Here is a 17,951-nt window from a genome sequence, read left to right as displayed (position 1 = left end):
GTTAAATCTATGAATGATTGTGGTTTGGCGCAATCTGATTTTTCTGCATTTATTTCAGATGGTCATGTGTCTTTGGTGGGCGCTGATGTTTCCACTCCAGTGAAAATCCTACGTGACACAGGTGCATTCCATTCTTTTATTCTGGGTTCTGTGTTACTGTTTTCTGACAGCACAGCCACTGGAGATTTCGTTCTGGTCCGAGGAATGGGTTTGACGGTCATACCTGCTCCCATTCATAAACTCCATCTTAGTTGTGGGCTGGTGACAGGTGAGGTGGTTATGGGGGTGCGTCCTGCCCTGCCTGTTCCCGGAGTGCATGTTATCCTGGGTAATGACCTGGCTGGTAGCAGGGTATGGGTTGATACTCCGCTTTCCCCAGTTGTGACATTTTTTCCATCTGTCCCCGAAATGCCTGAACAGTCAATCCAGGACGACTCTGAGGTGTACCCGGCATGTGTGGTTACTCGCGCTCAGAGTAAAAATCAGTCTGAGGCGGAGCATTGTGAGGATGTCCGTGACACATGTGCTTTTGCTGTACCTGACTCACTTCTGTCTATTTCCCGTAGTGAGCTGATCGCAGAACAGCGTGCTGATCCGACTCTCTGTGAGCTTGTGCATAAGGTGCTATCAGCTACTGAAGGGAACAGTGCGGCTCAGTGTTATTTACTGTTGGATGACCTGTTGGTGCGTAAATGGACGCCCCACTGTGACAGTTTCTTTGGTGAACCGGTGTTTCAAGTTGTTGTTCCCTCAAAATTCAGGGGGGAGGTGCTTAGGACTTCTCATGATCAGTCAGGACATTTAGGGGTTCACAAGACTTATAACTACATTCTTCAGTATTTTTTTGGCCCCGTATGAAAAAGGATGTGTCAAACTACATCAAATCATGTCACACGTGTCAAATTACACGTAAACCAAATCAAACCATTAAACCAGCTCCTTTAGCTCCGATTCCAGTTGCGGCCCAACCTTTTGAGCACCTGATTGTTGATTGTGGTGGCCCATTACCACGTTCCAAATCAGGTAACTGTTATTTACTCACCGTGATGTGTCAGACAACGAGGTATCCAGCTGCTTATCCGCTTCGCACGATAACTGCGAAGGCTGTGGTTAAAGCCTTAAAACAGTTCATTTCAGTGTTTGGAATCCCTAAAATAATTCAGAGTGACCAGGGTACAAATTTCTCCTCAAATTTATTTTCACAGGTTCTTAAACAGCTAGGCGTGAAACATAATAAAGCTTCTGCATGTCATGCACAGAGCCAAGGTGCATTAGAACGATTCCATCAAACCCTTAAGTCTCTGTTGCGCAGTTATTGCGTAGAGTTGGATCAGGACTGGGATGAGGGGTTGCCGTGGTTATTGTTGGCTGCCAGAGGGGTGGTGCAGGAGAGCACTGGCTTCAGTCCGAATGACCTGGTGTTTGGTCACGCAGTTCGCAGTCCATTGACTCTCCTCCGTGACTCTGTGGTTCCGTCTGAACCTCCTCAGTCTCTCGTTGATTATGTGCAAGGGTTTCGACGTCGTTTGCTTTTGGCTGTGGAGATGGCTAGGGGAAATCTAGCCTGTGCACAAAGTAAAATGAAAAGATTATATGACAGGAAAGCTGAAATTCGGGTATTTTCTCCTGGTGATCAGGTTGTGGCTTTATTACCGCTGGTGAACTCACCGTTCCAGGCTAAATTTCAGGGTCCATTTTCAGTTTTGCAGCGGACTTCGGATGTGAACTACTTACTGTCCACTCCAGGTCGTAGGAAGAAAAAACAGCTGTGTCATGTTAACCTGCTGAAGCCGTACCACCCCCGTGAGTTCCAGTCTTTTGAGGGCGGGGGGAGTGCGCAACAGCAGGACGCAACACCTGTGCTTGCTGTTGCTGCCGCTGAGTTGTGTTCAGTAAATGTCACACCTGTGGTAGAAAATGATGAAGTCCGTTCACCAGATGAAAGTATGTTGTGTGGCAGACTGAAAAATTCTGAAATGCTGAATAATAATAATAATCTCTCACTGGGTCACCAGGTGAAGGCTATTTCCCACTATCCTGTGCCGACCACCAAAAAGGAACTCATGCGTTTCCTTGGCTTAGTCGGTTATTACCGTTGTTTTTGTAAAAATTTTTCCACCATAGTTGCTCCCTTGACAGACCTGTTAAAGGCGAGGGCAAAATTCATCTGGTCCAACTCCTGTCAGCAGGCTTTTGACAGCGTAAAGACTGTTCTGTGTTCTCCTCCGGTCCTCGCGGCTCCCCGTTTGGATCAGCCCTTTCAGCTGCACGTGGATGCGAGTGACGTAGGAGCAGGTGCTGTGCTGCTTCAGACAGGAAGTGATGGCATTGAACATCCTGTTAGTTTCTTTTCAAAGAAGTTCAATGGGTACCAGATTAACTATTCAGTCATAGAGAAAGAAACTCTGGCTCTGGTGTGGGCTCTCCAGCATTTTGAAGTCTATCTGGACTGTAGTGTCCCACTGATCATTTACACTGATCATAACCCAATCACATTCTTGAACTCTTTGATCTGTCCGAACTGTAGGCTGATGCGGTGGTTCCTGTTTTTACAGGCATATAGTTTAGACATTCGCCATATTAGAGGCTCTGAAAATTTTGTGGCGGATGCTCTGTCTCGAGCCTGATTTTTTGATTTCATTCCCCATCTCTCTTAACCCGCTTGCTTCCACCTGTCCCTCTCACTCTTAAAGTGCTTCTCCAGGCGCCGGAGTTGCTGGGTGGCTGGATGAGGATGGTAAGCTGGTGCTGGTTTTAAGAGACCTGGGTAAGCATACAAATCAAAATTGTTACTGAGTGAATGTTTTGTTTAACCTGTTTTCTCGCAGTCGGTCCTCTTGGAGAGAGGCCCTTTCTTTTTGGGGGGGGGGGTGACGGCCCCGCACCTTCCGGGCACTAGGGGCACTGTCAGTTTTCTTTTGCAGACAGTGATTTCGTGATGGGTAACACCTGTGGCAGCCAAGGCCTGCCTATTTAAGCAGCTCGCCCAGGATGATCATTGGCTCTCTGGCTCTCTGGTTCTCGGGCTCTCTGGCTGGCTCTCTGGTCATCTCACTCTGGTTTGGCCTGGTCTACACGCTCTCGGTCTGCTCCGGTCTGGTCTCGGTGCTGCTGGTGTCTGGTCTGGCCTGGTCTGGTCCTGCTCTGCCCTGCTCCTCCTGGCTGGCGTTTTCAGCATTCTTGTGTTTTTGTTATTGTTAATTTACTTAATAAATCCTTGTTACTTTTTCACCACCTCCGTCTCCATTCTGGTCACCACCTCAGAGCCGGGTTGTGACACAAACTATAAACTTCTGATGGTTGGCCAGTTATTGTCTGTTTTTCTGTCTGTGTGATTGTACCATCCTTACTCTATTAACTCTATACTATTATCCATTAACAGTCTGGAGTTACCAGTTCCTCCATACAGGGCTGTGAAAAAGTATTCACCTCCTTCCCAATTTATTTGATTTTTTTCATATTTGTCATACTTACATTTTTCAGAACAAGTCATAATAGTGTAACTGAAGTTCTTTCCTTTAGTGATAATGAAATCTCTGCAAAGAACGTGATGCTTTTTCCGACTGAGTGTAGGTAGAGACAAAAATGAAAAGCAACAGTCAAGGTTTCTTTGTACTTCGTGCAGTCACTCATCAGTGACTGAACCGTGAATCAATATAATGTGGAATGTCCAGTCTTTGTACCTTGAAGTTGATTTGCTGAGCCAGTTCTTTAGCCTTGTGGTCATCTGTGCTGCAGCGGCTGTTGGCGGACAGAGGCAGGAGGGCCGAAGACATGGAACAACCACATATGTCACAGCAGAAGTCCACAGACCTGCCCAAGAAGAGTAAGCATTGGTCAGAACCATGGTGTTCCAGAACACTGAGAACATTCACTGCCTTCTGCTCAGTGATAGAATTGGGCACTTGGATGAACTACAGCAGGGGTGTCCAATCCTGGTCCTTGAGGGCCGGTATCCTGCATGTTTTAGATGTATCCCTCTTCAAACACACCTGCTTCAAATGATTATCATATCATAGAGCTCTGCAGAAGACTGATAACGACCGTCAGATGTGCTGGAAGAGGGAAACATCTAAAACATGCAGGATACCGGCCCCCGAGGGTCAGGATTGGACACACCTGAACTACAGGTACATCTCAAAAAATTAAAACATCATGAAAAAGTTCAATATTTTTTGTCCCTCAAATCAGAAAGTGAAACCCATATATTAAATAGACTCATTAGACATGGAGGGAAATATTTCCAGTCTTTATTTCTTGAAATTTTGATGATTATGACTTACAAATAATAAAAACCCAAAATCCAATGTCTCAGAAAATTTGAATATTACATAAAATCAATGAAAATTAAAGCCGCAAGCGGCATTGAAAGGCCCTCGCCACGGGCATGCCCAGTAAAAGTATGTCCCTTGTTCAGAAGGTGAAGCTCTAGCACCAAATTTTATGTATTCTGATGAATGGGTGTAGGCCTGGGAGACTGACAATTGACCCAAAGTTTAGGCAAATCAGTGTTCATATGTCCGAACTGAAAAAATTTTAGTATAAGTAAATCTGTAGGGGGCGCTATGGAGCCAAAATCCAATTTCTTCCATTGAATGAGTGTAGGCCTGCGATATATACCACTGAGTCAAATTTCAGCCAAGTAGATGTTTGTATGTCCAGACTGATGCAATTTTTGTGAAGGTAAATTTGTAGGGGGCGCTATTGCGTGAAGTGGCATTTTCTTTCGATAAATGGGTGTAGGCCTGGGATATTGACAACTGATTCAAATTTGAGCCAAATCGGTGTTCGTATGTCTGAATTGCTGCAATTTTTGTGAAGGTAAATTTGTAGGGGGCGCTATTGAGCGAAACGGCAATTTCTTTTGATAAATGGGTGTAGGCCTGGGAGATTGACAACTGATTCAAATTTGAGCAAAATTGGTGTTCATAGGTCTCAAGTAAAGTAATTTTTGTAAAGATAAAATTGTAGGGAGCGCTGTAGAAAAAATTTCAAATTTTTCTGATAAATGGGTGTAGGCCGTAAATATAGATGTCTGAGTCAAATTTGAGCCAAACTGGTGTTCGTATGTCCGAACGAAAGCAATTTTAATAAAAAAATGTAAAAAAAAACTTGTAGGGGGCGCTGTAGAGCGAAATTTCAGTTTCTTTTGACAAATATGTGTAGGCCTGGGAGACAGATGTCTGAGTCAAATTTAAGCCAAATCGGTGTTCGTATGTCCGAACTGATGTCATTTTTGTAAAAGTAAATTTGTAGGGGGCACTATAGTGTGAAATTTCAATTTCTTTTAATAAATGGGTGTAGGCCTGGGAGATAGATGTCTGAGTCAAATTTCAGCCAAATCGGTGTTTGTATGTCTGAGCTGAAGCAATTTTTGTGATGGCAAATTTTTGAAAAAACTTCGCAAAGTTTGTAACTTCGTCGCAAAAGAACGGTGACACCGATTCAAAAAATTCATCTAACTTTTGATGTCCCACTTCTCTAGATATTGTACACCGATTTTGAGGTCATTCGGCTAAACGGCTTAGTAGGAGATAGGTAAAATACAACGTCAGCGAAAACGCTGACACTGCATTTTGGAAATTTCAATCCAATATGGCCGACTAAGGGTTGGTTTAGGGGTGTGGCCATAATAATATTTGTTGTTTGTCTCCTCATGATGGATCTGTGTACCGATTTTCGTGGCTCTACGACAAACTTTATGTTGGACAAGCTCCCATTGGCGCAATGCATTTCCACTTTTCAAGGGGGCGCTGCTGCAACATTTCTTTACCGACCTCTACGAAACCTATATGTAAATTCAATTTCTCGCACTTCTGAATTTTAGGCAAAATTTGGTGAGTTTTCGTAAATGTTCAGAGGGTCAAAATTGAGCTCAAGGCGCAGGAGAAAAATAAGAATCTGAGCAAGAACAATATAGCCGTTTCTATGGCAACCACAGCAACCACAAATTTGGCCTTATTTGAAAGCTCTCGAGCTCCCCCACATGTCTGTGGGGTCAGATGTCACGTGTTGTGCACTTACACACAAGTGACTGACCCCGAGTGGGCGTGGCCCATTGACTCCCATTCATTCTGAGCAGGTGTAAATATGTGATTTGCGCACATGTCATTTACATCTTCGGAAAGGTCTAAGTGCCGTGAATGTGAATATGTGTGAGAGTGGCGACACTGGCGAAAAGCGACCGCGTCACTGGCGATTTTGTCCCCATGCGCCCACTGCAGACTCAATAGGCCCTGTGCCGGCTTTACTCGGCTCGGGCCTAAAAAGACAAAAAAAACAAAAATAAAAAATAATAATCTGAGCAAGAACAATATAGTCGTTTCCGTGGCAAACACGTATTTGGCCCTATTTGAAAGCTCTCGAGGTCCTCCACATGTCTGTGGGGTCAGGTGTCACGTGTCGTGCACTTACACCCACGTGACTGACCCCGACTGGGCGTGTCCCATTGACTCCCATTCATTCTGAGCAGGTGTTAATATGTGATTTGTGCACATGTCATGTACATCTTCGGAAAGGTCTCAGTGCCGTGAATGTGAATATGTGTGAGAGTGGCGACAGTGGCGAAAGGCGACCGCGTCACTGGCGATTTTGTCCCCATGCACCCACTGCAGACTAAATAGGCCCTGCGCCGGCTTTACTCGGCTCGAGCCAAAAAAAATAAAAAATAAAAATAATAATAATCTGAGCAAGAACAATATAGCCGTTTCCGTGGTAACCATGTATTTGACTTTCTTTGAAAGCTCTCAAGGTCCCCCACATGTCTGTGGGGTCAGATGTCACGTGTCGTGCTCTTACACACACGTGACTGACCCCGAGTGGGCGTGTCCCATTGACTCCCATTCATTCTGAGCAGGTGTAAATATGCGATTTGTGCACTTGTCATATACATCTTCGGAAAGGTCTCAGTGCCATGAATGTGAATATGTGTGAGAGTGGCGACAGTGGCGAAAGGCGACCGCGTCACTGGCGATTTCGTCCCCATGCGCCCACTGCAGACTCAATAGGCCCTGCGCCGGCTTTACTCGGCTCGGGCCTAAATATTAAAAATTTTGTAGGGGGCACTGTAGTGCAAAATTTCAGTTTCTTTTGACAAATAGGTGTAGGCCTGGGAGACAGATGTCTGAGTCAAATTTCAGCCAAATCGGTGTTCGTTTGTCCGAACTGATGTCATTTTTGTAAATGTACATTTGTAGGGGGCGCTATAGTGCGAAATTTCTTTTAATAAATGGGTGTAGGCCTGGGAGATGGACGTCTGAGTCAAATTTTAGCCAAATCGCTGTTTGTATGTCTAAGCTGAAGCAATTTTTGTGATGGTAAATTTTTGAAAAAACTTTGCAAAGTTTGCAACCTCGTCGCACAAAACCAGTGACACCAATCCCAAAAATTCGGCTAACTTTTGATGCCCCACCTCTCTAGATATTGTACACCAATTTTGAGCTCATTTGGCCAAATGGCCAAGAAGGAGATAGTTAAAATACAATGTCGGCGAAAACGCTGACTCAGCATTTTGGAAATTTCAATCCAATATGGCCGACTAAGGGTTGGTTTAGGGGCGTGGCCACTATAATATTTTTTGTTTGTCTCCTCATGATGAATCTGTGTACTGATTTTCGTGGCTCTATGACAAACTTTATGTTGGACAAGCTCCCATTGGCGCAATGCATTTCCAATTTTCAAGGGGGCACTGCAGCAACATTTCTTTACCGACATCTACGAAACCTATATGTAAATTCAATTTTGGACATTTCTGAATTTTAGGCAAACTTTGGTGAGTTTTAGTAAATGTTCAGGGGGTCAAAATTGAGCTCAAAGCACAGGATAAAGAAAAATAAGACAAAAAAAATAATAAAAATTAAAGCCGCAAGCGGCATCTAAAGGCCCTCACCAAGGGCACGTCCAGTAGAAGTATGGCCATCGTTCAGCAGGTGGTGCTCTAGCACCAAATTTCAATGTCTTCTGATGAATGGGTGTAGGCCTGGGAGATTGACAATTGACTCAAATTTGAGACAAATCAGTGTTAGTATGTCCGAACTGAAAAAATATTTGTATAAATAAATCTGTAGGGGGCGTTATGGAGCCAAAATTCAATTTGTTCCATTGAATGGGTGTAGGCCTGCGAGATGTACCACGGAGTCAAATTTGAGCCAAATATGTGTTTGTATGTCTGAAGTAAAGTAATTTTCGTAAAGGTAAAATTGTAGGAGGCGCTATAGCACCAAATGGCAATTTTTTCTGATATATGGGTGTAGGCCTGAGAGATCGACATCTGAGTCAAATTTGAGCCAAATCGGTGTTCGTATGTCCAAACTGAAGCAATGTTACTAAAAAAAATTTAAAAAAAACTTGTAGGGGGCGCTGTATTGCGAAATTTCAGTTTCTTTTGACAAATAGGTGTAGGCCTGGGAGACAAATGTCTGAGTCAAATGTGAGCCAAATTGGTGTTCGTATCTCCGAACTGATGTCATTTTTTTAAATGTACACTTGTAGGAGGCGCTATAGTGCGAAATTTCAATTTTTTTTATAAAATGGGTGTAGGCCTGGGAGATGGACGTCTGAGTCAAATTTGAGCCAAATTGGTGTTTGTATGTCTGAGCTGAAGCAATTTTTGTAATGTTAAATTCGCGAAGAAACTTTGCAAAGTTTGCGACGTCGTCACACAAAAACGGTGACACCAATCCAAAAAATAACTTGTGATGCCCCACTTCTCTAGATACTGATTCTGATGAATGGGCGTAGGCGTGGGAGATTTACAATTGATTCAAATTTGAGCCAAATCGATGTTCATATGTCTGAATTAATGCAATTTTCGTGAAGGTAAATTTGTAGGGGGCGCTACTGAGCGACATGGCAATTTCTTCTGATAAATGGGTTTAGGCATGGGAGATTGACAACTGATTCAAATTTGAGCCAAACTGGTGTTCGTATATCTAAAGTGAAGTAATTTTCGTAAAGGTAAATTTGTAGGGGGCGCTATGGCACCAAATTTCAAATTTTTCTGATAAATGGGTGTAGGCCTGGGAGATAGACATCTGAGTCAACTCTGAGCCAAATCGGTGTTCGTATGTCCGAACTGAAGCAATTTTAATAAAAAAATATAAAAAAAATTTGTAGGGGGCGCTGTAGTGCAAAATTTCAGTTTCTTTTGACAAATAGGTGTAGGCCTGGGAGACAGATGTCTGAGTCAAATTTCAGCCAAATCAGTGTTCGTATGTCCGAACTGATGTCATTTTTGTAAATGTACATTTGTAGGGGGCGCTATAGTGCGAAATTTCAATTTCTTTTAATAAATGGGTGTAGGCCTGGGAGATGGACGTCTGAGTCAAATTTCAGCCAAATCGGTGTTTGTATGTCTGAGCTGAAGCAATTTTTGTGATGGTAAATTTTCAAAAAAACTTTGCAAAGTTTGCAACCTCGTCGCACAAAAACGGTGACACCGATTCAAAAAATTCGGCTAACTTTTGATTCCCCACTTGTCTAGATACTGTACACTGATTTTGAGCTCATTTGGCCAAACGGCTTAGTAGGAGATAGTTAAAATACAACGTCAGCGAAAACACTGACTCTGCATTTTGGAAATTTCAATCCAATATGGCCGACTAAGGGTAGGTTTAGGGGCGTGGCCATAATAATATTTTTTGTTTGTCTCCTCATGATGAATCTGTGTACCGATTTTTGTGGCTCTATGACAAACTTTATGTTGGACGTGCTCCCATTGGCGCAATGCATTTTCACTTTTCAAGGGGGAGCTGCAGCAACATTTCTTTACCAACATCTACGAAACCTATATGTAAATTCAATTTCTCGCACTCCTGAATTTTCGGCAAAATTTGGTGAGTTTTCATAAATGTTCAGGGGGTCAAAATTGAGCTCAAAGAGCAGGAGAAGAAAAATAAATAAAATAAATAAATAAAGAAATAAAGAAAAATAATAAGAATCTGAGCAAGAACAATATAGCCGTTTCTATGGCAACCACGTATTTGGCCTTATGTCAAAGCTCTCGAGGTCCCCCACATGTCTGTGGGGTCAGATGTCACGTGTCGTGCACTTACACCCACATGACTGACCGCGACTGGGTGTGTCCCATTGACTCCCATTCATTCTGAGCAGGTGTAAATATGCGATTTGTGCACATGTCATGTACATCCAGGGCTTTAGATTACCTTAATTTGGGCACATCAGATGCTGGAATCGGCGGAGGGGGTGGGTGCGGGATTAGATTTTTCAACAGTAATTCCTGTTTTCTCAGACTATTTCAGATATATTCAAGAGTATGAAGGCATGGATTCCACAAGTCTAATTTCCAGAAGTATTGATCAGCATATGGCCAGCTGATTTTAATTCCAAAATCACAGGACTGCATGCAGGCAGATAATTCATATGTCATATGTTTCACTGCGTTTGTTATGTGAGCGGCCTGAACTTATAGGTCGCCCACGAGGCATGGTTGTTGAGAGAAAACCTTTGGCGTACAACGTACAAGTCAATCTCCAAGCTCTCATCACCTCTCATTGGCCGAAACGGGTGATTTAGACCAATCAAACGGCGCAAATATGTCATACCTGCTGCCAGACAATAGTCTGGTCTTGTCTGTCTTTTATGTTTTGTGTGTCACTTCCTGTTTTATTTTGTTAAGTTTTCCCTCATGTGTCTTGTCTGTCGTCTTTACTTCCTGTTCCCCGCTCATCCTGACCTCTGTCCTGATTACCTGTCTCCGCCCTAATTTGCTTCACCTGTGTCTAGTTGTCTTCCCTCCCTTTTGTGTATTTAAACCCTGTCTTTTCCCCTTGTCAGTCGCCAGTTTGTAACTCCAGTAGTTCAGACCAGCGTACTTGACCTCGTTTGCTTGCCTGTTTTTTGACCTGTTTTGGATTCCTCGGTTTTTCGTCTTCTGCCTGATCCCTGTCGGTTTTTGTCTGCCTCATCTGATCTGGTTTTGACCTTCTCGCCCTGACTACCGGTACGTGAGTTTGCCTAGTCCTTATGTCCTGTTGCTCGATTGTTAGCCTGCCTGTGTATGACCTGTTTCCGTCCCTGACCTCCCTTTGCTTTTCCCCAGTCGGGGAAAAGACTCCTAACACCGCTCGGGGAGACGGGCTGCTGCCCTCGATCCGGAGGACGAATCTGAGGAGAAAATCCCCAACCATTATCCTCAAGATTCTGTCACTCATTATATTTTTTCACCTGTGTGTGAACAATAAACCTTTTGGAACTAACTTTTGTTGTCGGAGTTCTGCATTTGGATTCTGTGTTTGTGCTAACGTTATCACAAAATATGACTTCTGCGGGAAGCATGAATACTTGTGCTTTCCTGTTCGGTACATATGTGTTGTTGTTGTTGTCAATGTTTTCTCTGTCGTTATGAACAAGCCTTGTATATTATAACCGATGTGTTTTACGGGAGGAAAAAAGCAGGGGCGAGTGAGTCAATACTTTCGTTTACACTCTGCTCTGGCCTTTTTTTATTTTTAATTTGGGGACACTAATTTGGGGACATTTAATTTGGGCACACCGTTAGTCGGCCCAGCCAAGGTGTAATCTAAAGGCCTGACATCGTCGGAAAGGTCTCAGTGCCGTGAATGTGAATATGTGTGAGAGTGGCGACAGTGGCGAAAGGCGACCGCGTCACTGGCGATTTCGTCCCCATGCGCCCACTGCAGACTCAATAGGCCCTGCGCCGGCTTTACTCGGCTCGGGCCTAATAATAACCGTTTCCATGATAACCACGTATTTGGCCTTATGTGAAAGCTCTCGACGTTCCCCACATGTCTGGGGGGTCAGACGTCACGTGTCGTGCACTTACACCCACGTGACTGACCCCAACTTGGCGTGGCCCATTGACTCCCATTCATTCTGAGCAGGTGTAAATATGCGATTTGTGCACATGTCATATACATCTTCGGAAAGGTCTCAGTGCTGTGAATGTGAATATGTGTGAGAATGGCGGCAGTGGTGAAAGGCAACCGCGTCACTGGCGATTTTGTCCCCATGCGCCCACTGCAGACTCAATAGGCCCTGCGCCGGCTTTACTCGGCTCGGGCCTAATAATAAGAATCTGAGCAAGAACAATACAGCCGTTTCTATGGCAACAAAATATTTGGCTTTAATTGAAAGCTCTCGAGGTCCCTCACATGTCTGTGGGGTCAGATGTCACGTGTTGTTCACTTACACCCATGTGACTGACCCCGAGTGGGCATGTCCCATTGACTCCCATTTATTCTGAGCAGGTGTAAATGTGCAATTTGTGCACGTCAGTGCCGTGAACGTGAATATGTGTGAGAGTGGCGACAGTGGCAAAAGGCGACTGCGTCACTGGCGATTTCGTCCCCATGCGCCCACTGCAGACTCAATAGGCCCTGCGCGGGCTTTACTCGGCTCGGGCCTAATTAAAGCCGCAAGCGGCATCTAAAGGCCCTTGCCCAGTAGAAGTATGCTCATCGTTCAGCAGGTGGCGCTCTAGCCCCAAATTTTGCGTCTTCTGATGAATGGGTGTAGACCTGGAAGATTGACAATTGACTCAAATTTGAGACAAATCAGTGTTCATATGTCCGAACTGAACAAAATTTTGTATAAATAAATCTTTAGGGGGCGCTATGGAGCCAAAATTCAATTTGTTCCATTGAATGGGTGTAGGCCTGCGAGATGTACCACTGAGTCAAATTTGAGCTAAATCGGTATTCGTATGTCCGAACTGATGCAATTTTCGTGAAGGTAAATTTGTAGGGGGCGCTATTGCGTTAAATTGCATTTTCTTTTAATAAATGGGTGTAGGCCTGGGAGATTGACAACTGATTCAAATTTGAGCCAAATTTGTTTGTATGTCTGAAGTAAAGTAATTTTTGTAAAGGTAAAATTTTAGGGGGCGCTATAGCGCCAAATTTCAATTTTTTCTGATAAATGGGTGAAGGCCTGAGAGATAGACGTCTGAGTGAAATTTGAGTAAAATTGGTGTTCGTATGTCCGAACTGAAGCAATTTTAATAAAACAATTTTTTTTTAAAAATTGTAGGGGGCGCTGTAGTGCGAAATTTCAGTTTCTTTTGAGAAGTAGGTGTGGGCCTGGGAGACAGATGTCTTAGTCAAATTTGCGCCAAATCGGTGTGCGTATGTCCGAACTGATGTCATTTTTGTAAATGTACATTTGTAGGGGGCGCTATAGGGTGAAATTTAAATTTCTTTTAATAATTGGGTGTAGGCCCTGGAGATGGACGTCTGATTCCTCCATCCATTATCTTCCGCTTTATTCAGGGCCGGGTCGCGGGGGCAATAGTCTAAGCAGGGACGCCCAGACTTCCCTCTCCCCAGACACCTCCTCCAGCTCTTCCAGGGGGACCCCCAGGGTTCCCAGGGCAGCGAGAGACATAGTCTCTCCAACATGTCCTGGGTCTTCCCCGAGGTCTCCTCCCGGTGGGATATGCCCGGAACACCTCCCCAGGGAGGCGTCCAGGAGGCATCCGAAACAGATGCCCGAGCCACCTCAGCTGGCTCCTTTCGATGCGGAGGAGCAGCAGCTCTACTCCGAGCTCCTCCCTGGTGACTGAGCTCCTCACCCTATCCCTAAGGGTGTGCCCAGCCACCCTGTGGAGGAAACTCATTTCGACCGCTTGTAACCGGGATCTTGTCCTTTCGGTCATGACCCAAAGTTCATGACCATAGGTGAGGGTAGGAACGTTGATTGACCGGTAAATTGAGAGCTTCGCCTCTTGGCTCAGCTCCTTCTTTACCACAACTAACCGGTACAGCGACCGCATCACCGCAGACGCTGCACCGATCCGTCTGTCAATCTCATGCTCCATCCTTCTCTCACTCGTGAACACGACCCCAAGAAACTTAAACTCCTCCACTTGGGGCAAAGACTCCCCACCAACCTGGAGAGGGCAAACCACCTTTTTCTGGTCGAGAACCATGGCCTCGGATTTGGAAGTGCTGATCCTCATCCCGCTCACTTCACACTCGGCTGCAAACCGCCCCAGGGCACGCTGAAGGTTCAGGTTCAATGAGGCCAACAGGACAACATCATTTGCAAAAAGCACAGATGAAATCCTGTGGTCCTCAAACCAGACCCCCTCAGGTTTGGAGGGGATCCTGAGCTTAGAAATTGTGTCCATAGAAATTATGAACAGAATCGGTGACAAAGGGCAGCCCTGCCGGAGTCCAACATGCACCTGGAACAGGTCTGACTTACTGCCGGCAATGCGAACCAGGCTCCTGCTTCGGTCATACAAGGACCGGACTGCCCTTAGCAAAGGGCCCCGGATCCCATACTCCCGATGCACCCCCCACAGGATACCACGAGGGACACGGTCGAACGCCTTCTCCAGATCCACAAAACACATGTGGACTGGTTGGGCGAACTCCCATGAACCCTCGAGCACCCGATGGAGAGTGTAGAGCTGGTCTAGTGTTCCGCGACCGGGATGAAAACCACATTGTTCCTCCTGGATCCGAGGTTCGACTATCGGTTGGATCCTCCTCTCCAGTACCCTGGAATAGACTTTCCCCGGGAGGCTGAGGAGTGTGATCCTCAATAGTTGGAGCACATCCTCCGGTCCCCCTTCTTAAAAAGGGGGACCACCACCCCAGTCTACCAATCCCGAGGTACTTTCCCCGACTGCCACGCGATGTTACAGAGACGTGTCAGCCAAGACAGTCCCTGCTCATCCACCCCAGGAGCCCTGCCACAGAGGAGCTTGCCAACCACCTCGGTGGCTTCAGCTTGGGTGATGGATGACTCCACCTCTGAGACCTCAGCCTCTGCTTCCTCCATGGGAGACGTGACAGCGGGATTGAGGAGATCCTCAAAGTATTCCTTCCACCGTCTGACAACATCCCCAGTCGAGGTCAGCAGCTTCCCACTTCCACTGTAAACAGTGTTGGTGGCGTACTGCTTTCCTCTCCTGAGGCGCCGGATGGTTTGCCAGAATTTCCTCGAGGCCGACCAGTAGTCCTCCTCCATGTCCTCCCCAAACTCCACCCAGACCCGAGTTTTTGCCTCCACAACCACTCAGGCTGCCACACGCTTGGTCTGCCGGTACCCATCAGCTGCCTCGGGAGTCCCACGAGCCAACAAGGCTTGATAAGACTCCTTCTTCAGCTTGACGGCATCCCTTACTTCCGGGGTCCACCACCGGGTTCGGGGATTGCCGCCACGAAAGGCACCAGAGACCGTATGACCACAGCTCCAATCAGCCGCTTTGACAATGGAGGTGGAGAACATGGTCCACTCGGACTCAATGTCATCAGCCTCTCCCAGGATCTGGGAGAAACTCTCCCGGACGTGGGAGTTGAAGACCACGCTGACATTGGGCTCTGCCAGATGTTCCCAACAGACTCTCACAACACGTTTGGGCCTGCCGAGTCTGTCCGGCTTCCTCCTTCGCCAGCGGATCTAACTCACCACCAGGTAGTGATCGGTTGGCAGCTCTGCCCCTCTCTTCACCCGAGTGTCCAAAACATGCGGCCGGAGGTCTGATGATACGACAACGAAGTCGATCATCGATCTCCGGCCTAGGGTGTCCTGGTGCCAAGTGCACTTACAGGGGTTGGACAAAATAATGGAAACACCTTCTATGATGCCACAATGTTAGGTGTTTCCATTATTTTGTCCAACCCCTGTATGTACATCCCTGTGTTCGAACATGGTGTTTGTTATGGACAAACTGTGACTAGCACAGAAGTCCAATAACAGAACACCACTCGGGTTCAGATCAGGGAGGCCGTTCCTCCCTATCACCCCCCTCCAGGTCTCACTGTCATTGCCCACGTGGGCATTGAAGTCACCCAGGAGAACAATGGAGTCCCCAGTCGGAGCACCATCCAGCACACCTCCCAGGGACTCCAAGAAGGCTGGGTACTCTCTGCACTGCTGTTCGGCCCGTAGGCCGAAACAACAGTGAGGCACTTGTCCCTGACCCGAAGGCACAGGGACGCGACCCCCTTGTTCACCGGGGTGAACTCCAACACATGGCGGCTGAGCTGAGGGGCTATGAGCAAGCCCACACCAGCCCACCGCCTCTCACCGCGGGCAATGCCAGAGAAGTGGAGAGTCCAGTCCCTTTTGAGGGGTTGGGTTCCAGAGCCCAAGTTGTGTGTGGAGGTGAGCCCAACTATATCTAGACGGTACCTCTCAACCTCCCTCACAAGCTCCGGCTCCTTCTCCCCCAGCGAAGTGACATTCCATGTCCCTAGAGCTAGACTCTGTGTCCGGGGATCGGGTCGTCGGGCCTCCTGCCGTTGACTGCCACCCAATCCACATCGCACCCAGCCCCTACGGCTCCCTCGGTGGGTGGTGAGTCCACCGGAGGGCGGGCCCATGTCGCTCCTTCGGGCTGGGCCCAGCCGGACTCCGTGGGCATAGGCCCAGCCACCAGTCGCATTCGAGCCCCAACCCCAGGCCTGGCTCCAGGGTGGGGCCCCGGCTCCGCCATACCAGGCAACGTCACGTTCTTCTGTTGTTTATATTCCATAAGGGCTTCTGAACTGCTCTTAGTCTGGCCCGTCACCCAGGACCTGTTTGCCTTGGGAGACCCTACCAGGGGCATAAAGCAGTGTAGCTGGCTGCTCTTCTCCACTGCCTTTGGATTGATTTCTCTGAGGTAAATATGGTGTGAAATGAAGAGTGACATGCCCACTCATGATCCCTCCAGAGAATGGGTAGTTTGGTGATAATGTATTTGTTGTCTTGCAAAACCTGAGGTGGTTTAGGCGCGTGTAATTTCTTTTGCAAGCAAGGTGGGTGGCATGTCCACTGAGGCAATGACTGTATTACATGCTGCATAAGTAACCCCACCAGGAAAACGTCTACCAGTCTTAAAAATAAAACTAAATTGTCTTCTCTTAAGTACACAAACCTGATCAGCTAAATTGAAAGTAGAATAAAATTACATAACAATACAAAGGGTTTTTGTTGCTTAAGAATGAGTTTGCTAGACCATGTTTCTGTGGTGAAGAACAGACTTCTTTTTCCCCTTTTTTTATTGTAATAAATAGACAGCATCTAACCTTAAACAGGACTACTGTCACCTACTTTTAGAGATAGATAACTAATTTTCAAGACTGATATAATAATAGACAAGGACGAGTTTAAAACCATAATCAACCATTGGAAATCTTTAACCATCACACAGGACCAAAATCTGCATATAACTTGAACAAAACATTAATATACCATCTATCAAACTACATTTATTGATAGGGACAAAAATGTTATCCTGATAGCATTTATTATCTCACCCAGTTTTGAGCTAAATTCATGAAATACATTAATTCCAGTAAAATGGAATTCAATCTTTTCCTATTTCATATCATAATACAAGATGGCTTGGAAATGACCGTAGAAGTGGTCAAGAACATTCACTTGCTCCACCAATGATTTATAGATCATACAAATTGTGGAAAAAGGTCATGGTGTTTTTTTTTCATTTTTACAAAGTTTGGAAAACATTCATCAACAGAACAATCAACAAACTGCCCCATAGTGTCTAATCATCATTCTCCAACCATAGCTGTGAACACACAACTTACATTCTGCAGAGATCAAACACTGAAGAGGGTTCACCAATCAAAACTTACTTTTTGGCCAGAGCTTTTCTTTCCTCTGGGGTGTAGTCCAGAGATCCTATGGCTCCCTCCCCTTTTGTTGGCATGAATCCAATGATAGCTAACAAGGCCGTTCGGACTGACAAGACAAGAAGGGAAAGGAAAAAAAACACAAATTGATAAGAACAGTGTAAAAACAGAGCACATTCAACTTTGTTTGGTGAAGGCAAAGAAGGTTAAATTACACGTCAGGAACTGAGACTCATGATATTCGTTACCTGTGCGTTAGTTAACTAGGTCCCAAGGCCTTAGTATGTCTGTGTCACTATCAGACATACATACTGATTGTTAGGCCTGTTAAGAGAGGTGTGAATTTGTCAAAGTTAAAATTTAAAGTAAAAGTACTCTTGCAAC

At 45.8% G+C, this 17,951-nt stretch overlaps 1 protein-coding gene across 2 annotated transcripts in view; it reads right to left on the bottom strand.

Annotated features, from left to right (window-relative positions):
* The window catches only part of ube2j1 (ubiquitin-conjugating enzyme E2, J1), a 105,021-nt gene that overhangs the window by 22,358 nt on the left and 64,712 nt on the right, over window positions 1-17,951 (bottom strand). For both annotated transcript variants that reach the window (XM_030127811.1, XM_030127812.1), the window contains 2 exons: window positions 17,571-17,676; window positions 3,684-3,813 (listed from right to left, as the gene is read on the bottom strand). In XM_030127811.1, the coding sequence (XP_029983671.1) occupies window positions 3,684-3,813; window positions 17,571-17,676 (236 nt within the window). The remainder of the gene's footprint in view (window positions 1-3,683; window positions 3,814-17,570; window positions 17,677-17,951) is intronic.

This window comes from Sphaeramia orbicularis, chromosome 24 (genome assembly GCF_902148855.1).
Source record: "Sphaeramia orbicularis chromosome 24, fSphaOr1.1, whole genome shotgun sequence".
NCBI classification, from domain to species: Eukaryota; Metazoa; Chordata; class Actinopteri; order Kurtiformes; family Apogonidae; genus Sphaeramia; species Sphaeramia orbicularis.
Note: the sequence above shows the minus strand (reverse complement) of the source record. Positions and strands in the feature narration are given on the sequence as shown.